Genomic DNA, 25,915 nt, shown 5'->3' on the forward strand with positions numbered 1-25,915 from the left:
CCTCACTTCATCTTATCCCACTTGAAAACATTGGCTGCTGAGAACTGAAATGTGGGAATTGGAAGGGCATGCAGACTTTTCCAGACCCTTATTATGTCATCATATGTGAAGAGACATAGGAGTCTTAGAAATGCTCTCAATCACACAGTTGTCTCTTCCACCTCCTTTCCCCATGATACCGGCCAGCCTGCCTGTCTCACGAACTCGTGTATCCCGAACATAAAACAGAAACTTCTGAAGGAAAATGCGTTTTTAATTCAATTGTTTCATTTTAACCCGGATAACTTTTATCATCTGTGATAACATAGAAATATTAGACCTTCCCCATCTCCTCACTTCACCCTGCCAGGCTGTTAGCCCATAATGAGTTACAGCTTTACTATGTTATTTCAAATCCATTGATTAGTAGCAAGAACAAAGGAGCCACCTGACTGGCCAACTTCTGTTCTCCATAGGAGCAGGTGAACAACAGACAATGCCTTCCCTTCCAAGAATTCACAGCTGAACACAGGACCTGCTCCCCAGCAGAAGTAATAAAAAGAATGCACAGTCGATACCAACAAAAGAAACCAATGAAAACAATCTGAGGAACATTTAAAAGTAGTGTTCTGGTTCCTTCAGACCCAACAAATACTCTGAAACAGGGACAAGTGCAGAGTCCTGCACTTAAGACTGAAGAATCCCATGCACTGCTACAGACTGGGGACTGACGGGCTAGGCAGCAGTTTGACAGAAAAGGACCTGGGGTTTACAGGGGACAAGAAGCTGGATATGAATCAACAGTGTGCCCTTATTGCCAAGAAGGCTAATGGCATATTGGGCTGCATTAGTAGAAGCATTGCCAGCAGATCGAGGGAAGTGATTATTCCCCTCTATTCAGCACTGGTGAGGCCTCATTTGGAGTATTGTGTCCAGTTTTGGGCTCCTTCTATAGGAAGGATGTGGACAAACTGGAAAGAGTCCAGCGATGGGCAACAAAAATGATTAGGGGGCTGGAGCACATGACTTACGAGGAGAAGTTGAGGGAACTGGGCTTGTTTAGACTGCAGAAGAGAAGAATGAAGGGGGATTTGATAGCAGCCTTTAAGTGCCTGAAACGGGATTCCAGGGAGGATGGAACTAGGCTGTTTTCAGTGGTAGTAGATGACAGAACAAGGAGCAATGGTCTCAAGTTGCAGTGGTGGAGGTCTAGGTTGGATATTAGGAAAAGGTTTTTCACTAGGAGGGTGGTGAAGCACTGGAATGGGTTACCTAGGGAGGTGGTGGAATCTCCATCTTTAGAGGTTTTTAAGGTGCAGCTTGACAAAGTCCTGGCTGGGATGATATAGCTGAGGTTAGTCCTGCTTTGAGCAGGGAGTTGGACTAGATGACCTCCTGAGGTCCCTTCCAACTCTATGATTCTATGAGTTACTGACCAGTTGAGGCAAGGTACTAGCAAAGGTACCAAGGATCTGATGTGGTGCAGTAAATGCTATATTCCTATTTTTGAGAGATGCCTCAAACGTCCTTTGGGCAATAATAATAGCCTTGTTTGGCAACCTCCTTTCCTGGAAAGACACTGATTTGAAGTGAAAGTTTTTCTAATTTCCATTAGTACCAAAAATGATCTCTCTTCATGGAGAAGTTAGAGCAAAGATCTTTAATGCTCGTAACTATGTGCATATAGAGCAAGTGTGTGGACATCACGGATTGTACAATAGTTCTGATGCTCAGAAAGGTGGGAATGGCTGGAAGTGACAAAATGATGCATGCACACTGACTCCTCTTCCTCTGAATGCACACACATCCTGAACATTAGCCCAATTATGTGATTAGCCCAACATTAGCCCAATTACATGATTAGTCCAATCACACACACACACACACACACACACACACACACACACACCCTTTGCCTGCATTTATGTAGTCTATTCTCACACAGCCTTCTATGTGCAAACAAACACATACATGCCTTCCTAATCCCACGTACAGAGTATTCCTGAATGCACACTCCTCCTCCCATTCCTCTGTACTAGCCCAGGCACCCGTCTGAATACACACCTGTGCACAATTACAGCCATTCCCCTGGATACAAGCACACCTCAATACACTAACACCTTCCTACCCAAATGCACAGACACCAAAACCCAGTGTTTTCAACTTCTCTGTAGAACACGTGATCATTTGAAAGTTCCCCAAATGTAAGCAATGACATTACTTGCCACACTCTGATGTCCTAAAGGAATGAACATGTAATAAAAGCTGCTGTTCTCCCAGCACAGAACAGCCCATTCTTAGGAATGGGAAGCATCTAAAGGTCTGATTCTCTGTTGTCCTGCACCTTCTGCAGTCATTGACACCAGGGCAAGGCAGGTGTCAAACATTACTGTTCTGACTGGACACCCAATAAATGACACATGAGGTTCAGGGCGGGGGAGAATCAGGCCTGAGGAATCAGTTTCTTTCGAGGAGATCTCCCCTCTCAGTTCCCCCTCCGGATCCCTGGTCTCTAAGGGACTCTATTCTGTTCCAGCTGAGCCACAGCCTGCTTCAGGTCCTCCACTATCATGTCTACATCCTCATTGGTGGTGTCCCGCCCCACACTGAGCCGCAGGGCATTCTGAGCCACTTCATAGGGAATCCCACAGCTGAGCAGGATAGAGGAAGGCCTGGAAAACAACACAATGAAAGCAGGATTTAGCCCTTTAAACATCGAGGAAACACGTTCCTCCCCTGTCAAATTCACTAAAATAGTAAAAACAAGTCTAGTTGTCTGGGCAGTGGTAGTCCCCTCCTCCAAGCAGGTTACACACCCTCCCCAGCATTCTGGCTGATAGGCACTGGATTCTTCTCGGAGTTGGCCAGTGCTGTTTAATCTAATCAGCTGGTAGTGTCAAGACAGCGATGTAAGATACTTGCCCTTGCCTCTACCTACTGCGGCAAAACATTCCCCAGTACTTCCAGCCTGCAGTATTTCAGCCAGCCAGGAGTAAACTAGCAACCAGTGCCACAAACTGGAATCAAACCTATCTTCCGCATGATGGTATATAGCACTACAAATAAAACAGCAAGAGTCCTGTGGCACCTTAAAGACTAACACACTTATTTGGTAATAAGCTTTAGTGGGCAGAAACCCACTTCGTAGGATGCACGGATGCTCTCGGAACACCATCTGTGTCATGGCATGCAATAGGACGAAAGCAAGTCACCACCAGAGCACCTGATCGTCATACTACACTGCCCTGTCTATTCAGTGAGAAACTTCCTAATGTCATATTAATCCCTGCTACAAAGTGACTAGATCATGTTTACTGTACATCCTCAAACTATGTTGGGGGTTACTCATGACCAGATGGAAAGCACCTACTCTTCTTGTGTGATCCCAAATGAGCTGTATGAAGGAACAATTGTCTAAAGGTGCAAACTCAATCCCCTTCAACCTGACCTCTCCCCTCCCAGGAGGACGCACTCAGTAGCACAATATGGATTGCTTACCGGTCACCCTTCTCTGAGTGGCATGCAGCACCAACACTGGCGAGTAGAGTCTTGCAGCAGGACAGCACCATCCGACCTGCAGAAGAGACAAAGCAGAAGCTCCGCTCAGCACAGAATACTTACCAAGCTGAATGATAGCACAGGGACCCTTCTTTAAACCTCACATATGCAAATGACCAACCTACACTTCAAACAACCCTTTCAGCACAACCTCTGAGCAATAATTTGTCAGGGTTCTTTTTTGCTCTGCTCTCAGATAAGAGGTCCACACCTGGCACTGGGCCTGACATGCTTCTCCAGAGATGAGGGGACTCCAATAAGCCAGCCCTGTGACCCAAGGTCAATGAGCAGCTGCTCTCAGGATTGTGCAGGTCTGTGTCTGGCATTGTCAGGCACCCTGCTCCATGGTTGAGGTGGCCATGGAAGACGTCTCCTTCAGAGCCTGATACCACAAGAGGAGAAGCAGTGGGCTAGAGTGAAGAGGAACTTGGTTCCGAGACAGAGATGTAAAGGAAGATAGTGGCTAGGAAAGAAGAGAGATACCTTGCAGCCCTGGCCCATGGACAGAAAAGTTACAAGTGTTGCAGAGTCGCTTGGAGCCTGGAAATTGACTGTTAAGGTGGAGTCTCTGCTTTCCAAACAAAGCCTGGAAAATAAAATAAACATGAACAGCTCCATGAATGCAAACTGCTCTGCCCTGAGTAGGAGGAACACACCCTAGAGCACCTTCAAGCCTTCATCCCCACCCACTACTAGGTCTTTGGGGGACCTCCTGGGACTTGACATGTACACAGCCCTGGCTGACTGGTGATTTGAACGCTGAGCTGGCAGGCTGGGACAGACAAGCTTTAGGCTGTTTTGGGAGAATTCACCATCCTTTGCTCTTGCTACACTGGTGCAACGGGGCTCCAAGGCCCACCCAGGAAATATCCCAGTGTAGGAGTCACCCTAAGGAAGCTGCAGACCCCGCTTTGCTGACTCTGCAATCCCACCCCATCGTCATTGTAAGAGGTCCTGCTGCAGGGAGAATTCCAGAATGGGTGAGTAGCATGTCGGGGAAGTGATCTAGCCAATTCTGTCTCCCATGATTCCTGCACTCCTGCAAAGGACTCCAAGGGCCAATGCAGAAGGGCTACAAGTTAGGGGCACCAGGGGCAAAACAGCCCCAGCATCCCTGAATCAAGGAAATGCACACCCCAAAACCAGAGAGTTATGGCCACAAGCACAAAGCAAGGGAAAGGGTTTGCAAATTCCTTCTACAAGAAATCTGGTGAAGGCCAGTGCTGGCTGAGGAGCCAAACAAACAATCTGAAAGGTCTGAGCCCCATTCCACCCCCTGTTCCATCTAGGTACTTCCCTGCCCTGTGGAGTGTGTGAACACATACCCTTCTCCCCGCTATCCTTCTCCATCCATTTCCTCCTCCCCCTTTCCTCATGATCACGTATGCACTCCTCTGCTCAGCTTGCTACATCTCAACTGTTTTCTCCCCCCATGCCAGCACCAACTGACAGTGTGTGCTGTGTGTCTCCCTGCCAGATGCTTTTGTCACAGTCCTTCCAAATTGCTGGTGCTTTTGAAAAACATGCTCTCTTCTCCTCCCTGTCTCAGAAGCTTGCTGTTCAGTCTGCCAATAGAATATCAGGGACTTCAGCTGTGGGATAAACATAACAGGAACCTGGGATGCTCACTTCTAGCCTCTCCTCCAGGTAATCCCGAACCTTCCTCATGTGAGCCTCATAATCCTCACAGTTCTTGTTCACCAGCTCAGCTGCCTGAGCGGGGAGAAGAAAAATCAGAAAACAAATATTTCTCAGCAATTGTAACACAAAACCTGGTAACGGTCATGTGAGAAGAATAATCCCCTGGAAACGTACCTTAAGAACAGCCATACTGGGTCAGATCAATGGTCCATCTAGCCCAGCATCCTGTCTTCTGACAGTGGCCAATGCCAGGTGCTTTAGGGAATGAACAGAACAGGCAATCCCCTGTCATCCACTCCCAGCTTGTGAGTCTCAGTCCAGAAAGGAAAACATTATGCCTTTCCCAGGAACTATGTCCATGGCTGTACAAGTACTAACCACCAACCTGAATGGAATCATTTCCTCTAGCTGATGTCCCTATATATAAGCCAACTCTTCCGACCTAAAAGGAGATGCATTTTGGAGGGGAGGGCTATACATGAGCTAATTCCACCAAGGTGCCCAACCCTGTGAAGGGAAAAGAAAATGGGGTCTCTGTTTCTTATCAGAACTGATCAATAGAAATGGCTGCAAAAGCCTGAGATTGAAAGTGCCTTTCTAGCAGAAGTTTAAATCTTAGAATGTTAAGGGTTAACAAGATAGTTATGGAACCTAGACGCCAGCAGGGATGGAATGCAGAGAAAGACCTTGTAACTTGGATAAGGAAAGTTGAAAATACTGAGCTAAGAAAATTCCTAGATAAGTAGTTTTTTTAGTACGTATGGCCATGGAAATTGTGACGTAAAAAGACTTTTGTGTGAGCCTATAAAAGCTTTTAGAATTTAATGTTAAGAGTCGCCCCTTGCATAAGGGACCACCTTCTTTACATAAAGAATAAATTTTGACTTTGCTAATCTTTTGTTTGGCTTATTCTGGACTATCCGCTGGGCAACGGACTTGTAAGTAAGGACCCCTGAGTTTGGGTTCTTCCACAACCCCCAACTAGGAGAAGGAAGCCACTTCCAGGGGGATACTGGTCTTGTCAATGTGGCACAAATCCCAGTCCGGTGGAATTAAGCCCACACTTCATTTTTTTGTTTGTATGGTGTGGGGCCAGATTTTCACACCAGCTCTGCATTCAACATACTGAGTTTTGAAAATCTGTCCCCTTACTTTGATGGCTAAATGAGATCTAAGCTGTTTAGAAAGTTCTGGCCTTAGTCTGGCACATTTATAGAACAACTCAGTGATACATTCAGAGTCCTGGTGACCTGCCAAACCAGCGCTAGACACTATGCAATTTGTTCACGAGCTCTGAAAAATGCTTCCAGAATATCAAACTGAGCATGGACTCTCTGCTTTCCCCCAACCCCTCTCACAAACCTCAGTATAGAGATCCTCAGGGGGTGAGGAAGTCCCCTAGGGCTAACTTTTCCTAATCATAGCTCTCTACCATAAATCTCTTCTGGATGATGTAGTTTTCAGATGTGCTATTACTCCACAAGTCAATGCAAACTTTTGCAGCAGTCTTCTCCCGAACCTTGACATGAATGCTGGGGAACAGGACAGTATAGGTCACAGAAGGAAAAAGGAGGGGGAAGTAGAAGGAAGAGCAGATCATGCTGTGCTTTATTACAGATCTTTCACCAATTACAGAGGCCATTTTTCAAGATCAAGACTAATGCAATCTAAGACTTATATCCACCACACACAACTTTCTCCGCTTTCTAAGAAACATGGATTTCATCCAATATTCTCAAAGCACTGTGCACATTTAGCTGGGTGACTCCCATTACTGACATTGGAAGTTGTTCAGCTAGATCTCCAAGAGCCACTTTGAAAACATTCCCTTTAGCTAATAACAGAAAACAGCGGTTTACGCTGCAGTCTTGTTTTGCTAAAAGTTGACTTTTCTCATTTAGCTAGGGTTTTTTCAAAGAACTTGGAACATAGCAGACAACTTACATATTTATCTATCAGAGAGCATTAATGTTTAACTCACACACTTCCTTTTTCTCCCTTTATTACTTCTGAACTTACCTTGCCCAGGCCAGCAATCATTGGAGTATTCTCGGTCCTGAAAGAAAAACATTTGTACAGCAATTATTTATTTCCATCTTCCCCAGGAAATGAATGGGTGCAGAGAGCCCCATCTTTAAAAGGTAATAGCCCCACTTGCATTGCACAAGTAATGCCATGCAGTTGTGCTCACAACACGTGAGGTAATTACCACAACCAACAACTGTGTGCACAAATGGACAGTTACGTGCTTGGCTCTCTATTTGCTCACAGCTGTGGTAAGGGAAACTGATATTTTTCAGTTAGTCAAGAGAATAGATGTTTCCTTTTCCTACATGAAAAGCTCTACCTCTGGCTGCAAAAATGAGTGACTAGTTCTGCAGCTGTTACTGAGACTCCTACAGATGGCTTTTAGGGATCCAGGAGAACTTCAAAATGGCCTTCTCCTTGTGACTCCAAATAAATTTGACATGTGGCTTCCATGAAGTCAGTGATACTGTACCCAGAGTGCATTTAGTCAAGAGCCTAACAGACACCAGTGAATATTCAGCATCAGCAGAGTTCTTCTCTCACACCCACAAGAACCCTTACTTACTGTACTGTGGACGGTTCTCAAAGGAGAGACAGGCTGGGAATAAAGTGAAATGAAATGTGTTCGATTATCAGTCTAATTATACCTAAATCTGGCTCGTTGATCAGACTATTCCTTCCAATGGGGAAAGGCTTCCAAAAGTGTAGACTTTTAGGCTAGGTCTACAATCGTGGTGGCATGTAGAGCGCCACTAGCACAGGTATAAACAGTGAAGCAGATGCGGAGACGCAGCTTAGGGAGCAGAGTGCCCTAGCTCCTCAATCCTAGGGTGTACGTCTACAAGATTCTCTACATGCGCAAACAGTGACTCCCAGCAGTGTAGTGTTCCATTACCTCCCCGCTACCACAGCCTTTTCCTGTTGCAGTGAAAGGCTCTAACAGCAGAGAAAGGCAAGGGGAAAGGCTCTGAGCCTTTCACTTAAGCAGAGAAATGTGCTGGCAGCCCTCCGCCAGTCTTTCCTATCCACAGTGAAAGGCTCCAGCAGCAGGGAAAGGTTCTGGGAGGGGAGAGGCAGAGGGGAAAGGCTCCAGTAGCTCCCTCCTGCTGGAGCCTTTCATAGCTCTATGTAGCTACACACAGCCCTGAGTGTGCCTGCCTTTCAATGCATGATGTAGCTATATGTACCTGACATATTGCCCTCAATTGGAAGGGATTAGAATTGCTGAGCTGAGTGTTAACTGCTAACAATAGTTTCTCAGCTCAAGTGCAGGATCAGGAGGATCTGGGTTCTAGCCCCATTGCTGCTGTGAGACTCTAACTGAGGTGTGGATGCTGGATGGCCTTCAATGCTTAAATTTTATGTTTATGTTTATGTTTCTATGGCATGGGACATCTTCAGTGCAATTAACGAAGTAACTCATTTTTTCTCTAAGCATCTCACAACTTCTTGCCCCAGGAAGACGAATGGAAGTGAGTATTCCACAGCTTGTCACAGGACGTAGTCACTAAATAGCACAGCCATCTATTCCCTCAGCCAGTCCTCTGAATGCACTCACCCACGCAAACATCTGCTCCCCCATCCAGCCTTCCACCTTACCCAGGTCGGAAATTCCGCTCCTGCCCCCCTCCAAACAGCATGGGATGCAAAGGAGTAATGACCCCAGGCCCACGCACATACAGTGCTCCAATTCGTGGGGCATAGAACTGCAATGACAAACACCAACAATAAGCAAGGGAACTCAAGGAAACTCAGATGAAGTCTCTTCAGAATTCCCCCTCCCCACTTTACTTTGCACCTCTTGGAAAGGGTTGCTGGATTCTATCCTTCTGATCCTTCCCACTTTCACTTTCCCAATAATTTATAACACTTAGCACTTCTCCATACTCCTCTTTTCCCATTCAAAGCACTTTACCGTCTCTATCCAGTTAACCCTCACAACAGCCCTGTACAGTCCCAGCAAATTCCCTAATGTTACAAACTCTAGTTCCTCCTTTATTGAGGTTCTTCTGCAAACAGGACACCATCAGAAGAAGAAAAGCCATGTCCCCAATCTTAATTTTACTGATGGCCCAGGAACTATGGAACCCTTTCGTTTATCACTTTTGTACCATCTTGCTCCCATGGCAGTTACGCAGACTCAAGCCTGTCAGAGGGTTGCAGAGTGATTATGCAAAGTAAAGTACTGTATAATGGCTGTCCATTGCATGCCATGTCCTCACATCACTGGATCCACCTGCGTGCACAAACTATACATATACGTGTACATAAGACAGCTGAGTACAGTAAAGACTATCTTCAGAGTGCCATCTAGTGAGCAGCTTTAATACCTGAACAAAAGTCTAATGCACTAAATCCTCCACAGTAGAAAGAGCAACTGCCTGAAATGCCTTCTTGGCCTCTCCCTCTGGGACACAGGGAGATGAGGATGCTCTGTATATATGAGCATGGGAGGAAAAGGGAATTTTACAAGGGAAACTGTGGCCCAGAATGAAGGATAGTCAAACCTTTGCCTCCCGTCTACAGAACCCTACACAAGTATATCAACCCAAATCCCTCGTCACTACCTTGAAAAGAGATGAACATTCACCCACATGCCTCGTTTGGGGTCAGAAAAAGCAGAGGGCAAGCAGATATCATTTGGATTCCCAATGCCCCTGCGGTAACAATGCTGGATGGGGTAACATTTTTTAGCCCTGAGGTAGCCATTGCAGACTTATCTGAAGGATGATTTTTGTCCTCTGGACTTATACTAAGAGAGTTAGGTTTTCCTTTCTCTTTTGTAAAAAATTAGAAAACCATTTTTCATCAGCAACCATTCTTTTGCCAGACCTAAGGTAGAGAATAAAAAGCCTCTACTCAAAAGATACAGCAATTCAGAAAAGAAGATTTTCATACTGAAAGGTGATTTAAATATATGGACAGCTCCAATGTGATGTGAAGAGAGAATCCAAGGGGAATAGAGGCATACCTTGTGTCCCACAATGGTGAGGTAATCCACTCCCAGATCCTGCACATCTACTCGCCCCTTCCCTACCATCTGGGCCGCGTCTGTGTGCGTCAAAATTCTGGGCAGTCCTGATGCAATTCTTTTCTGATTCAGGATCTGAATCCGCTGGCTGAGCTCTGAGATGGGCTGGCGGGAGAAAATACTGTCTCAGGTGACTGGGGTCTCAAATTCTTCACACTGTGTAACACATCTTGCTAGAATGTCTCCTAAGCATCTCCCCTCCCATTTGTGACTGCCTCCCTTACTACTCACTATTCTACAGGCCACCTGTCACGCAGGCTGGCTTGAGTGGGGGGGCATTTAGTATATTGTGTGACATCAGTATGTCAGAATCATGATAATTCGTGTGAGATATATCATGTCAGGTATTGTTAGAAGGGATATATTGTGCTGAGTAAGATAATAATACTCATGTTCATGTATTATATGTGAAATGGAAGTTATGAATGTATTTGAGATTTCTGTATGTCAATTTGGGCTGGCTGGGACACACCTCAGACAGAGAGGTGGCAGAACAATGGCCTGCTTGATGGCCCATTAAGACACTCATGGATGCAAAGGGACCAGGAAGAAACTAAAGGCATACCTGAAAAGTCACCAGGATTGGCCCATGTGACTCTGGACTCCATTTTAGTTCCTGTAACTTTCCACAGGCCGCATGGCCAGGGACAGAGGGTATATAAGATCAAACCCCAGAAACCATTTTGTCCATGTTCCTGTTCAGCTGCAGACACACACCTACCTCCGGATCAATGCATTTTGCAACTGAACAGAAGGACTTAGACCCATCCAGGTATTGGATGTGTACCAGAGGGAACTATACAAGCCTGCAACTCCACATTTCTTCCAGAAACCTGATATATATGGACTTTTAATCATTTGGATGTATGTGATTGCTCCAATCCTTTAACATTTCTCTCATGGTTTATTTCTTTCTTTTTACAATAAGCCTTTAGTTTTAGTTACTAAAGGATTGGCTGGCAGCATGGTATTTTAGGTAAGATCCAAACTTATATTGGACTGGTGCTGTGGCTGACCCCTTGGGGTCAGAGGGAACCTTTTTAGTAAAGAGCACAGGGTTTAAATAACTGGTCTCTTTATTGGACCTAGTGCTGATTTGGAAGCCAGGAACTGGAATGCAGTAAAGGGGGCTGTGGGCATTTGTGGACTGGCTTCTTGATAACCAGTGTAGGGGAATCAGAAGCAGTTTGTGGCTGGTTGGGAAGCCGGGCTTCAGTGTCATCCACCAGCGATGGGAGAATCTGCTCTCCTTTTGCAGCCTGCCCTGATCTTGGCATTCTCAGGTGGCTACCCTGGGCATGGACGGGTCACACCACCTTCCTTCCATTCACTATCACATAACATCCCTTGGGGGAATAAAGAAAGAGCTTGCATGGAAATATGACATTAAATACTTTTATCATCAAAGAATTATATAAATGTCGGGCTGGAAAGAACCTCAAGAGGTCATCTAGTTCATCCTCTTGTGCTGAGGCAGGATTAAGTATACCTAGACCATCCCTGACAGGTGTTTGTCTAACTTGAAGTGTACCCATTTTTAATTACATTTAGCAGCTAATAACAAGCAGCAGCAGCAAGTGACCAGCGAAATCTTTGAAGGCCACCAAAAAACGATCCAGATAGCCTAAAACAGTGGTTCCCAGATTAGGTTAAAAGACAGAAGGGGAAAAAAGAACGAGAAAAGAAGCAAAGAAGAAGGTAGGGGTATGAGAAAGGAATGCGAAGAGGAAGAAAACTGTGAAAAAGAAAGGGAGAGAGAGGGAAAGAGACCAGGACAAAAGACCAGGCAAAAGAAGCACCTAAGTGCACAGAAGATGCCAAAATAATAAATGTTAAACAGGGCATGTAGCACAGATATGATCCCCCCATTCCCTCAAACACATGGGAAATAAAACCCAGGGACCAACTCACCATGATTATCCCAGTTTCGTTATTGGCCAGCATGATGGAAACCAGGCACGTGGTTGGACGGATTGCTGCAATGACATCATCAACTTCCACTTGCCCAGTCATCTTGGACACTTGGACAAAGGTGGCTTCTGCAAGCCAAGACAATTAGATTCATCATACAGACAAACACTACATGGGGTCCATCTTATAGAAAAGCACAGACATCAACAAGAACTCAGAGTATAATCTAGTAGTTGGCTTGATAAGACTGTAGTTGCATACTGCGCAGGGAGGGGGGTGGAATGTCAGAAACTACTCAGAGTCTTGTCATATCCTGGCTAAACTGATGCTTCACTAGCTGGGAGGCTAATGCTCCCAGCTTTCAAGCAATGGGTGAAGTATACATGCTGTAGCACCAGCTAGTGGCCACATTAGGAACTCCCTTGCAGACTTGGATGCTGCTTGCCTTCCTGACCATACAGCAGATGCAGGATAAAGAGGACAAACAGAAAAAGGGGCATGAGGCCCAGATTAAACACACTGAGCTAAAGCCTTCAGATCTGCCACTAAAATACTACATTTACTGTTTAGGGAAAGCAAAACTTGGCCAGGTCAGCGGGTGAGGGAGAGTGCACTGTTCCCTGCACTGAGGGCTGGGGAAAACAGCAAAAAACACTGGAGTTAAAAAAAAAAAAAAAAAAGAGAGAGAGAGAGAGAAAATTCCCCTGGTGCTACCATCATCACCTCAAATTCTGTGCTCCCTGCAGGACCTTGATCATAGTCTGACAAAGTAAGTGCAGTGACTGTTTTCCTTGAGATTGCTTTTGCCAGCACTCCATTCAGAGCCTTCCATTTCATGCACTGGGAAACTTATATTTACTACTTCAAAACAAAAACTGCTCCAAAAGCCACTCAACAGAGGGCCTGAGGGTGGAGAGTCTATATCAGTGATGATCCCCTGCAATACACACACACACTCACCTGCCATGTGCTCTTTCACAAGGTGCTCCAATGGCAGACGGACTGAGTCATGTTCCACATTAGATGTAACGAAATGAGCGGCCCTGGCTGCCCCTTTGTGATCTTCACCAGGCCCGTCCTGTGCCAGCACCTGGCTCTCTCTAAAATGCCTCAGTGCCGTGTGGATAACTAAATTATTTGTCTGCAGAGAGGTCAGAGGGAAACCACCACATCAGGATATAACCAAAGGCACTGGGTAGGGCACAGAATTCCTTACCTTCATGCAAGGAGTTTAAAATGCTGTCTGTGAAAACATAACCCTTAGGGCAGGCTGAAAATGTCACTGGGAACTGAACTCCCCTAAATGGTCCTTTAAGCAATAATGTGGATTCATCTTCAGATCATGAGAGGAGAGGTCATTTGTGCTTCTCACCTGGAGCACACTCCAGGGTCTCATTTCCAAACACACCCATTTGAAAGCTATAATTGAGGGAAAGGCCATGCTGCAAAGGCAGTGAACAGTGTCTGCGGGTCTAACAGGCTCGTGGTTACATCTCCAGAGAGAACTGGAACTTACCAAGCAGAGAAAAGAAAAAGTCTGCATTGTCATGGCTTTCAAATAAAAACCTGACTAAAGGGGGAGTGGTTTGTTACTGTGTTGGGGGTTGTTTGTGCAATGGGGTAAGAGGGGATTTCTCAAGTGCACTGATGTGTTGCGCATTAATTGGTCTGTGTAAAAGCACACCAGCAGTGCCAACATAGTGCTGTTTGAAACAATAATTTAGTGTGCTTCAGAAAGTCCTTTCCTCTTTCCCCCACAGAGCGCAACATCACTAGTAGACGATTCTCTCAAATACCACGACGTAATCACTCATCCTGTTCAGAGAGAATGAGACTGGGATTCATGCGCTCACCTCTGTGCCTCCTGAGGTGAAAATGATATCCTGGGGCCTTCCTCCCACCATCTGGGCCAGGTTGTCCCGAGCTTCATTTATGATCTCCGTGGCTTTTCTACCTGGGGGATCAATGTACACAGCTGGTCAAGTTGTTTTTATTCCATATTTACAGTAGAAAACTGTAAGAAAGAATCACTGCAAGTTTATTCCTGTACTAAGGGTTATTTAAAAGGGAGCTGGAAAGTCGGGTTTTTTTTTTTTCCCATCTGACTTTTAAATGTCCTCCTGAACCTTATTTTACTCGCTAAGGGAGCGTCCTAACAGCACCTACATTGAATACCCAGGATTTCTTCCAAGCAGAAGCTGTAACTCTCTGATTTTCCAATCTGAAAAAGTAAGAAAGTTTCCTTTTCTTTAGAAATTTATTTTTTATTAATTTCACTGGGTCGTGAACACTGTAGGTAGGATCAAGATTTTCAAAAGTGGATGCCCAAAGATTAGACTCTGAAGTCCACAGTCAAACACCTAAATAAGTGGCCTGACATTTCATAGCGCTCAGCACCAATGAGACTTGCTGGAAGCATTTGGGTTTTTGGGCAGTTCTTTGAGTCAGAATGTTTATTTAGATGCCCAAATACAGATTTAGGAATCGGTCTTTAGGCACCCATTTTTGAAAATCTTAGACTCTTGAGATGAGCTTTTTGTTTTCTGACCCTTTTTTCTACTGTTCATAAAGACTGTCAAAACCTTTAATTTTCAGCTGAAACTCAACATGCTTGGACTCAGTCCAAGGCAAAAATTTTTAAAGAGTTTGAATTGAGTTCTGCCATTTTTGAGTTGGAGGAGTGCGTTAAATTACACTGCACCAGCTTTTTAGAAAGTGTCCAAACTTTATTACTAATTATTCATTATTATTATTTATTTGCATTGCATTAGCATCTAGGGTCTCCATGGTGACAGGCACTGGGCAGACGTAATGAAAAGGCAGTTGCCATCCTAAGAGGCTTACATTCCAAGTTTTTGTTGACAAATAACTAAAAAATGGCAGAAAATTTACATTTGACATGGCTCCAATTACAGTTGGTCAGAAATTTTTCAAGAAAAGATTTTTGTGTCAGAAAATGCTGATTTATCAAAACTGAAACCTGTCATGGAAGCACATCAATTGCAACAGGAAGGTTTCTCAGGTCCATGATGGAATTTCTGATGAAAGCTAGAGAGAAAGATACCCACCCACCCCAGAGCAGCCAATATTCCAGTATTTAGGGCATTCGCCAGGGTTGTGGTAGACCCAATTTCAAATCTCTGCTTTCCCTGATTCGGCGGCTTTTCACTATTCTCTCTTTATGTTTTTTTCCCACATAAAAAAAAATTGGAACAGTCTTGGTTTCATTCTGCATTTGAATGGAAGCAAATATCAAACCTTTCACATTTTTCACAAAATGGAATGGTCTTCCAGACGTCCCTAGCTGTAATCTTCAATGTAGCATGTGCCCCTAGCCCAATGTGAACATAAATCTTACATACAGTACTTTAGAATGCATAACGCATTAAAATTCATGTCTGCATATGCTCATATTTGTAACTCTGAATCTGCTACTCTTAGTCTTACTGCAACAATATGCTTTAGTCCTATAAACACTTGCATACGAGTAGTCCCAAAGAGGTTTCCGGCTAGTGGAATGTTCTGTTCATAATGATCTGGAGGACCACCTGTGAATGCAATTCTCCTGCTCCTTCCTGAGAACCCCATCTCCCCTTTCTTTAAGGGCTGCTCTTACCTGCTATGTAAGAACTGCTGGGATTGCCCCAGGCCTCATTCATGGCTGCTGTTACAGTTTGGATCACCTCTGGTGCCATTGGAGTGGTTGCGTTGTAATCCATGTAAACCTTCCTTTGGTAAGGAAGGAGAGAGAGAAAGTTAGAAGAGGAGGAAGAGAGTTAGCTGTCAGCAGGATCAAACAATAAATGTTACAGCTTCATCGGAGAACTCTTCTTTATACTAAAATAGTGCTTTAACCACGTTTCATTTGGAACAATCATTCCCTCTCAAATAATACCATGGCACTGGGCAGAATGATCATCCTCCCCCCACACCCAAAAAAAAAAAATCCAACAATCTGAGAGATCACAGCCCTGATCACCACAATGTCAGATGAGATCACAATCAGGATCTTAAATCAGACATTTTGAATTGAGTCTTAATCATGACCTGCATAAATATCCAGGCCTAAGTCCTGTTACTGTTCTTATGAATTTTAAGCAGAGATTTCCCAGCAACTCAAAAAATTTCAACCCTCCAAGATTCTTAAAAATGCTCTCTCTCTCTCTCTCTCTCTCCTCCCGTCCCCGCCTCCAAACCAACTAGGAAAAACAGAGAAGCCACTCACTCACCTTTCCATTGACTTACTTTCTTCCGCATCACATTCCTTATCCACAGCGGTTTTTCTCCCATCTTTTGTTAGCACTATTTTTTCCACTTGGTTCCTCTCCATTCTGCAGAAATCTACATACAAGATCAGTCTGATCAATAAAAGTTTAACCTTGACAAACACACCCACCCACAAGTCTCGTGATCCCATTATGATTTCTAGATAAAAAACAAGTGTCTAGAGTTTTGTCTCAATCTTCCCCAAACATTTTTTAGTTTTTAATGTGAACTTCTGGTAATCACAGAATTGTTGATGAGAGGTTGAAATGCTGACTCTCTCTAGTAACCTAGTAAACATATTTCTATACTAACATTTCTGCACTCTAGTTATTCATATCCTCTCCAGTGAAATTAAATAATGGGGTTCAGAGGTTTGTTTATCCTTTGCATATGATATATATCAGGGTTGGATTCAGGGGCAGACGACCCAGGCAACAGCCTGGAGTGCTGGGGTTGGGTGGTGCTGGGACTGGGGGGCTGTTTTTGCTGTTAGCGACAAAAAGGAAAAATTGAAAGTTTGAAATAAAATGTTTCAGGTATTCCATATGTGGATTTATTTTTCACTAACCTCCTAGAACGTTCTGGACCTTTGTAGAATCTCATAGCACTTTCCAGACTTTCTGAGAACTACATTTTCCTTTAACCTCCTAGAACATTGTCAGCCATGCCCTTGCATGTATATAAGGGGTGGGGCATCACCATACACTTAGGGAGATATAAGAACAAAGTGAAGGGAAGTGAGAACCCAGCTGTGATATTGTGAACCTTGTTTTAGTGTAATTGTGAAAATGTACTTATGTTTTAAGACTTGGAGTGTAAATAGCGACTAATAAAGGACATATTTTATGTGATGCCAGAGATATCTATCGAACCCGTATCTATGCAACAATATAAAAGACATATTGTTACTTCAACACATAATGTTTGATGACTTTCTAAGACTGTGGAACATAGACTTTTGCTCTCCTGAATACTGTTTGTTTCCCCTCATAGAAAATAAAAGATGTCCATGAAGAAGCCTTCAGGAGCTAAAGTATAGGAAGCAAAAAGCTCAGTTGCAATCTAGTTTGCAGCAAGGGGCAAATGTGATGGGAAAATATCTGAAATTGAACAATACAGACTGGGCTTTAGGCAGTAGTGATCATCTCAGTGTAGAAGAAATTGAAGAGCAAAGCGTAAATTATGGAAGTCCTGTTACTAAGGAATTAGCAGATTTACCTGAAGATAAAGAATGGAAATGTGGGGAAAGTGATAGAGAATTGTCCACTTTTCCTGGTGGCATCAAGGAAAATGACAAAGAAAAATCTGGTTTACATGAAAAGTGGAGAAACGATGAAGAATCAGCCTTGCATGATGACAGAAACAGCAGTGGGAAAAATTGCACACCACAAATTGATACATCCGATTCTGTTTTATGGCCAGCAATTCTAACCTCTGCTGATATTGATCGTACAGTTTTGAAGGGGCCGGGCAAAATCGAAGCTATGACATTTCTAGTAAATGAGCAGAAGCAATACTTTTCAAGTCGCACTGTGAAAGAGTGCTTGAGAATGGGGAGAAACTGACTCGGCATTGTCAGTTGATTTCAAGTAAACTAGCCAAAATGTTCTGTTTTTGTTGCAAAATATTTGACAAGAATGCCAAATCATTGCTTGTGGTTCCCAGGTGCAATTACTGGCATAACTTAGCTGATGCTCTGAAGCAACAAGAAAAGTCATCCAGCCATTTTCCAGCCTACTCCAAATGGATGGAGGCTGAGTCCAGGCTCAAGCTGAATAAATGCATAGATGCAGAAAATTAGTACATTATTAATGTAGAAACCCATACACTGCTCTCAATCTACTGCAGAGTTCCCACCAATAACAACTGGAAGCTTGTAACAAGATCAAGGTAGAACACAGGCTTTATGTACCTCAGATTTTAGTTAATAAAGTTACTGTTGCATTCAGCATTACTCATTAGGAAAACACGACAGCAGTGGTCCTAAAAGTACCTGGTATACCTGTCCTTCGTTTATCAGGCTACTTGTCTATAATTTCTTGATACAGACAACTGCAGTAATTATGCAAATTAAGCATGCAATTGCACACCTATATTATGTTAAGACTAATGATGACATTTTAACAGCCAGATTTTAAGAGTTAATATGCCACTGATTGACTGGGACAGTTCATACCTCTCAGAGCCTTGATTCAGGCTGTCTTCAGATTCACTTGGAGAACTGTTACAAATTTGATATTCTATTCATAACCATAAGATCCACAAACTTTTTCTTTAAAACATGAAAGCTGCCTTTCTGCAGAATCTGAATCTGTACCTAATACCAGTTAAACACTTCAAGGACCAAATCTGAAGGTGATATCAGAGAATGAGTGATCCTGGTATTTTTTTTAACTAAGAGAAGAGTCTGGTCACCATAACATTGTGGGCTCACTAAGGTGTATTTAGGTATAAAAATGGGGAAATGGCAGTATCAACACAGGAAGTGATTAAAGCAAAATGAGTGAGTATATGAATATTCATTAAGGACACAGTTAAGAGTACCAATTAATTTCACTTTTTATCTAAGACAGTACATAAAGTCTTCATTTCCAGATGTGAAAGGCTAAAGATTTAGAGCATGATTCTCCGTTGTGCACAGAGATAAAGTAATTGTCTTGCAAACAGAAGGCAAGTCACTTCTATTCTCAGAAGTGATCTGACTTAACAAAAACCCTCCCAACTCTGATTTTTGTGTAGCCATTTTTAAAAAACAGTACAATAAACTACTATGTCATTTAATTAATGATAAACCCAACACATTACATCTTATCTATGAAAATGAAAAATAATGCACCAGCTACAGATTCACTCTGTAGGTATGTGCTATTTATAACTTTCTCTTCCTCCACTCAGCCCACCCCTGCCAATGCACCTTGAACTAGATATCTAACTCTCCTGCTGGTCTCCTTTTCCAGGTCACCTTAAAGCAAGTATCTGACAGTTGTACAACTGCTTTAAGCAAAATTTCTGTCAATTTCCAAGATTGCTCCACCAAATTCTCTTAATCTAAATCAGATTAAACTTTAGTTTTTCTCATGCTCGAATATCTGGCAATTTTTAAACTGGACCATTTCCCTATTTTTGAAAAATTGCCAGAGGAAAAAAAAGTCTGTCAGAATAGCTTTATTAGCAAATTATGTTACAGGACTTTGAGGTTTGTGTATTGAAAAGAGATCAGAAGAGAATTCTCTGATTGTTCACATGTTAAATTGGAAAGGTACTAAATATATCGAGAGAGAAAATGCTTTTAGAGTGGCAATTTTAAACACCCCAGTGGCATCTTATTCGTCCATTGGAGAAAGTGAACGAACAGCTGTTTGAACTATTTGCTAAATCAGTAGTTACCTCCCTTTTACTGGCTTTTATCATTAACTGATTAAACCATTTTCATAGCAGAGAGACTAAACTTCCAGTATTTCCAGTACTGAAAGAGGACTCTTTTATAGCATTCCTCAGATTTTGCATTTCACCCCATTTTCACTTTTTATGATTCTATCTATAATTAGACTGCAGATTGTGTGCAAGCTAAGATTTAGCAAATTGAAGTAAAATATGTTTGAAAGATCTACATTTCACAGAGAAATAAGAACCAAGTTCTTTTAAACACCTAGAACATTTTACAGACACACAAAGGAAAAAACTATAGCCACCAAACAAAATGATATTAAACAAACAAGAAGTTGTCACTGTTTTACCTGCTAGATTCTTGTACTTAGTACTTCTGCCTTGTACTTTATATCTTCGGAAGTAGTTATTTAAGCTTACTTTATTAATTTCAAACATCCCATCCTTCTGTAAACGTACCTAAACATGTAAACATACCTAAACATACCTATTTATTGCATCAGATATATTATCCAGCTGGACCAGGCTGCAATGGTCAGCAAGTTCTTGGCTCAAGTGTGAGAGGAAGGCCCTTGAAATACCAGCAACCACCAACTGCTGCTGATGCTGCTCTGAGCCATTTGGATACCAGTAGCTAACCCCTGCTATCAGACAGGGCGTGGCATGGCGTGCCGTGGCGTGGCATGGCATGCCGTGTAGCAAGGGCCCAAGGGAGACCCTGATGCATGCACACCTGGAGTGCACCAGGCTGCAGCCCGTCTTCCGGCTCCTCCAGAACCTCCTCCTGAGGTTCTGGCTGCCCTTTTCCCCACACCTGTTTATTTACGCTCACCCCATCTGTGGCCCCACGAAGTCACGGGACCTCCTTGTTAACCTCCTCCTGGCCCTGGCCAAAGTGGCCATCTATAACACCAGCGATGGGAGGCTGGCCGTGGAGGCGCCCTGGGACTGTGGGGCTTACTTCTGCTCCCTTGTGCACTCACGTATCCGGGCAGAGTTCTCCTGGGTGGCGTCCACGGGTTCCCTGGACACCTTCCGGGAGCAGGGGGCGCTGTCCAGGGCTCTCTGCTCAGTGTCCCCTTCTGGTTCTCTCTGTTTAACCCTACGACCCCCACGCTCCCTGCTGTTTTCGCATTTGTTGTCCCAAGCAATCAGTTGAGTTCTGGATCCGGTGGCTCCTCCCCCTAAAGGAGTGGGGCCTTGAGTAGTGGGCAGGTTAGCGCCGGCCCAGACTCAAATAGTAGCAAGGGCCCAACTGAACATGCTGTTCAGCCCTAAAGCACCATATGTCCTTGGTAGCAGGAGCAGTTCACTCAGCTCCTTCCACCTATTCCTACAGACACCAGCTCAACACCACCCAATGCCTCAGACAGCAGCCATTTGTTACTAGGACACAGGCACTAGCCAATCAGCTCCCTGCCCCTCAGCAGTGTCCATTGATTACTGACAGTTAATACCCAGGAAACAACCAGTCAGCTCCCTGTCTTTCACACAGTAGCCACTGGTTACTGACAGTTAACACCCAGGCACTGACCAATCAGCTCCTTGTCGACTGGCTGGGGGGCTGCTCTTTTGCCAAGGTAGGTCCGCCTCTCCCCCTTACCTGCGTTCTCCGCCGAGGGCAGCCTGGGCTGACCTCAGGGGCAGGACAGGCAGGAGCCGCTGCCGGCCATGATTACTCACCCTCCTCTGCTCGTGCGCCAGTCCCAGGAGGCCCTGTTCACCCCACCATAGAGTCGGGCGGAAAGACAAGCCGGAGGCAGCATAGAGGCTGAGGACTGGGAGACGGAAGAAGCAAGAGCATCAGTTCCGGTGTAGGCCATAGAGAGGCCGGGCTAGGACGGCTGGAGGACAGAACTCCCGGAAGGGGGGGGGAGTGCTCCAGTCCTGCACTGCCCCTCTCCAAGATGGCGGAGGTAATCACGCTCTCGATCCCCCTCTCCCCATCCCCAGAGCTGCGCAAACTCCGCAGCAGAGCCCCCTCCAAGATGGCGCGGAGACCCTCTGCGGGGGGCTGGGCTGGGGTCGGGCACGGACGCACAGCTCAGCTTTTACGAACCCCTCCGGTCCTACGCCGAGTCCCCCTCCCACCGCAGCGTCCCCCGGGGTCCGGACTGAGCAGCTATGGGGGGAGGTCCGGGCTGTGCAGGTGTCGGGGGCCTGGGTGGCAGGGGGATTGGGGCTGGCCTATCGTGCTCTCCCGCCCCCGCGTGGGGCCAGCTCCCAGGCTTCACAGTCTGACGTCAGGCCCCAAAAGCATAGGCTGGATTTTAGGGTTGGTTAGCCCCTTGCTGTCCTGGTTCTGTGCCGTGAGCAGGTTTTCCCTGCACGCTGCCGCCTAGACAGGAACGAGGTGTTCAGTGAAAGCTGGGTTCTCCGGAATTACCAGAGTCCAGGAGTTGGGGGTTTACTGAAAACATCACAAGGCACAAAACTTGCACTAAAATTGCAGTAGTTGTTAACACTTTGTGTAGGGGTGGGAGTGGTCCTACTCCACCAAAGCCAGGACAGCTGACCCTTTCTCTCCTTCCCTCCAACACTCCTCCTTCCTCCCTCCCTCTCCCCACACACCGAATTTGTCACCTTTAGAGAAATGTACCAGGTTAATGCACCTTGTTCCCCCTTAATCAAATGAAAAGTGCCTTGTGTCCATGCACAAAAATGCATTAGTGTCAAGGAGGTAACAATTAGTGCAAACTCTGAAATTGGTAGTGGTAATATTTCAGTCAGTTGGAGTTCAATCCAGCACATAAATTGGCACAATTTATGCATTATTGACTCTGACCGCTTTGAACTGACAGGCTCTTCAGAACCTCCTTAGTTTGGCAGCTAAGAGTACCCTGTGTAACTCCTATTTCCTCAGAGCCCCTTCTGCAGAAATGGTACCTCATCCATGATCACTTCCCCTCAAATGCTCCATGTTCTACTAATTGTTCCTGCATAGACACATTCTAAGCTAACAATCCAACTGTGAATTGCTGACCAGTTTCCCTCTGGGATCCCCCTCCCAGCAGTGGCCTCCAGAATATGCAGTCTCCAGTTAAATGTTCCCCTCTGCCCATGAACCACCCTCATCCCTTAATTGCTCTGCCTCCTCTTCAGTAATGCCCCTGGTTCTTGCCCCCAGTTGTCCTAAACTGATCCAACTGTGGCTCACCAACTGCAAGTACAGGTACCAAATCATGACTTATACCTGACAAACCAAATAATGTAGGTGCTTGGATTCCATTGCACCGCCTCTCCATTGCTGTCCCCTCAGGGCCAAAAAAAGGTGCCAACCATCCCTTATTAGGGTTCTACTTTGTCAGAGCTGTTCAGGTCCAACGGAGCAACATGACCTTTTGATGATGAAGAATACTTCTTTGTCAAAGGAATCAATATGGTCAGTTTAAGGCGTTCAAGGCCAGATCCTGGGGGCATTTTGAGATGTATAGATGGATTGGATACTTTAGGGGCAGTTGGGTGATGTGGTCAGGATGCATTTTAAAGGGTGGGGGGAGAGGGTTCTCTTCTTTGAGATGACAGTCCATCCACTATCTGTGCATCAGTTTAAGGCAACCCTTGTGTGGATGCAGGGTAAAGCTTAGACTGTTTGAGTGGCTAGTGTGGACACACTCAGTTTTTTGGGCTTCAAAAGTTGAAGCACAATGGATTGAGCATTTGTAATATTGGAAAGCTAACATTTAAGAAATTCAGTCAAAAAAGTGACAAAACTAACCAAATAATTAATCTTAGCATTATATAAAGAAGTTATACAGACCAGCGGGACAATTTTTTGGTGCAGAAATCTAGATGGATTGATCTAAGAGAATAGCTATCCAACAGCATCTGTGTATACTATAACATCTTAGAACTTCTTTTTTCATGTAAACTTTGTCCTTTTCTCAGCCCGTTCTAATGTTTGTTCTTGCTGCAAAAATGTTACTACTTTTCTGATTTTGATTTTCATCTTATTTTCAGGTTGTCATAATTACAAGAGGATAAGAAAGTAGTGATGGAGTCATTGGGTACAGGGGCTAAAGCAAAGAAAACTCTAGGAACTGTTGACTATGTAGAGTCGTCAGAATTTGCCCAAGGAATTCTGCCTACAAATAAAGATGTCATTCAGAACATGTTGTATCTGTTGCAGCCCAAAAGAGCTGGGCAAGCACAACGTTCAAAAGAAGATGCAGCTCAATTGCTTGCTGAACTTCTTCAGGAGCACTGGTTGTTTTGCAACTTACACACCATAGCAATAAAAAATATAAAGAAAAATATTCTCAAAATATATGAGGAATTCACAAAACTGTATCAAACCAGAAAGCAGAGACAAAATCAGTCATTTACAGAAAAGGCAGACACATTCAACAAGAGTTCAGAACAGCTCTTTGATGTATTTTGTACAGACACAGTGATAAGAAATGAGCTGGAACAATACAGCGGTGTAAAAATGACAGACATTGAGTGGAAATTTCTTGAAGACCAAAGAAGTGAAAGAAAAATGTACCATAAAAATTTCATGGACAAGGAAGAAATTAAGATAATGGAAAGAAAAAAAGTACACTGCCTGGAGCATTTCAGGAAAATTGCAGAAGAAAAAGAAGCAAGTGAAGCAAAATACCAGACTTATGAAACTCATGAGAAGTTAGATGAAGGTCTGAGTGTAGATGAATCATATTCTGTAGAAGAGGAAGGTGCTCCAGATTTTTCATCTAAGGGGAAAAGAAAGCGACAAAATTCTGCATGGACTGCCAGCTCACCAACATCAGCTAGTGATACTATGCCTCCTGAGTGTCAGCACATACGTATGAGCATCAGAAAAGTTAGGCCTGGGTTCTATGAGACTGTTGACAAGTTTAAAAACTGCTAGCACGTGTCAGTCTCAAGCTGAGGCTACTGTAGTAGAAGTTAGCAACAAAATGTGTAGATGAGCTTGAAATACCATGATTATTTGCAAGTCATTGATAGTACATACCCTAACGACATTCAGAAACATCCACCTTGGAGGGAAGAGCATTGAGGTAATGACATTGGCAAAAACTGTAAAAGTTTATGAACTCTGAAAGGAAAAAGCAGTCATTAACTAATGGTATGAAGACTTATAGCTGGATGATCTGGAGGTTATGGAGCAGTACAAGTCTTTTAATGTAAGGATCTGTCTGCTAGACTTTTTTGGGAAATCTCTCACCATTACAGCTGTATCAGGGATAGCAATGGTGGGCTAACAATGCAGGCAGGACACTAGTTGACTGCAGGGAAGTAATAACAGCTTTATCAACACCTTAACTTAAAGTGCAGGTGCTGAGCAGTCCCAACTCCCATTCATTTCAGTGGGAGTTGAGCACCTTTTAGAATCAGGCAGCGTCAGGAGCTGATTGGTTAGCCTGCAGTACCTGCTTCTTGAGAAGGACTCTACAGTTTTGGAGACCTATTTTACTAAGAGATTGCTGTCTTGTTTGGAAAGACAGATTTTAGGGCAGTGTTTCTCAACTTTTTTGATACCAGGGTCTGGCTTGCTGCCTTTCTAAACGGTGTCAGGGAGATCTCAGGAACCGGTGCCGGTCTACGGACCCATCGTTGAGGAAACACTGCTTTAGGGGACTTTTAGGTTCTTTGGGTGTTAAAAGTGGTGGAAATGATGAATGTATGTTTCTGCATACTGTAGTGGTGAAACATCCTTGATTGCAAAAAGCCTTCTTGTATTTCCATGAGTCTCAAAGTTAAATCTGTAACATGGAATGTGAAGCCTGAAGAAACCCCTCTAAGGTACTAATATTTTATCTACACCGAAGAGAAAAGAGGGTGTGTGGTTGGGAGGGGATGTGGGGGGGCATATTGCATTACTTAGGGGGGAGGGGAAGGTTTCTATAATCAGTTGCCCCATCCTCTAGGATGTAAGGGAGGAAAAAGAGCCCTCCAAATGTGTGTAGCTGAGATGTTCGTAGCAGCAGGATGGTCAAACTCCAGTGGGGTCATAATATTAATTTCCAGAAGGCTGCTTGCTTTTTCACCTCATAAAGGTCTGTGAAAACCAATAGGATAGAAACAATAGTTTATCACAAGGGCTGTGTTTAAAGAAAGAAGAACTATATATGTTCCCAACCAAAGGCTCATACTAGTCCTTACATAATCACA

At 44.2% G+C, this 25,915-nt stretch overlaps 2 protein-coding genes across 9 annotated transcripts; one reads left to right on the plus strand and one right to left on the minus strand.

Moving 5' to 3' along the window:
- On the minus strand, positions 1 to 21,614 carry SCLY (selenocysteine lyase). 8 transcript variants are annotated; one of them, XM_067539040.1, is made up of 14 exons: positions 21,485 to 21,513; positions 20,785 to 20,985; positions 16,378 to 16,489; positions 15,765 to 15,877; positions 14,002 to 14,102; positions 13,109 to 13,289; positions 12,149 to 12,276; positions 10,178 to 10,342; positions 8,806 to 8,912; positions 7,198 to 7,234; positions 5,167 to 5,250; positions 4,021 to 4,123; positions 3,478 to 3,553; positions 2 to 2,651 (listed from the first exon to the last, which is right to left on the minus strand). In XM_067539040.1, exons 3-14 carry the CDS (start codon positions 16,476 to 16,478, stop codon positions 2,492 to 2,494), a joined length of 1,356 nt encoding a protein of 451 aa, XP_067395141.1. In that variant the 5' UTR covers positions 16,479 to 16,489; positions 20,785 to 20,985; positions 21,485 to 21,513; the 3' UTR covers positions 2 to 2,491. The 8 variants fall into 8 exon arrangements, with proteins under 8 accessions (XP_067395134.1, XP_067395141.1, XP_067395138.1 ...); XM_067539033.1 differs by lacking the exons at positions 20,785 to 20,985; positions 21,485 to 21,513 and adding an exon at positions 20,152 to 20,416 and having other exon boundaries at positions 1 to 2,651; XM_067539037.1 differs by lacking the exon at positions 20,785 to 20,985 and having other exon boundaries at positions 21,485 to 21,614.
- On the plus strand, positions 21,422 to 25,277 carry LOC137147173 (uncharacterized). The gene is made up of 2 exons (XM_067539041.1): positions 21,422 to 21,717; positions 23,762 to 25,277. Exon 2 carries the CDS (start codon positions 23,796 to 23,798, stop codon positions 24,648 to 24,650), a length of 855 nt encoding a protein of 284 aa, XP_067395142.1. The 5' UTR covers positions 21,422 to 21,717; positions 23,762 to 23,795; the 3' UTR covers positions 24,651 to 25,277.
- Positions 25,278 to 25,915: the final 638 nt, after the last annotated feature.

The sequence above is a fragment of the Emydura macquarii genome, unplaced genomic scaffold (assembly GCF_026122565.2).
Source record: "Emydura macquarii macquarii isolate MOO-44397 ecotype Brisbane River unplaced genomic scaffold, CSIRO-AGI_Emac_v2 contig_499, whole genome shotgun sequence".
NCBI lineage: Eukaryota > Metazoa > Chordata > Testudines > Chelidae > Emydura > Emydura macquarii.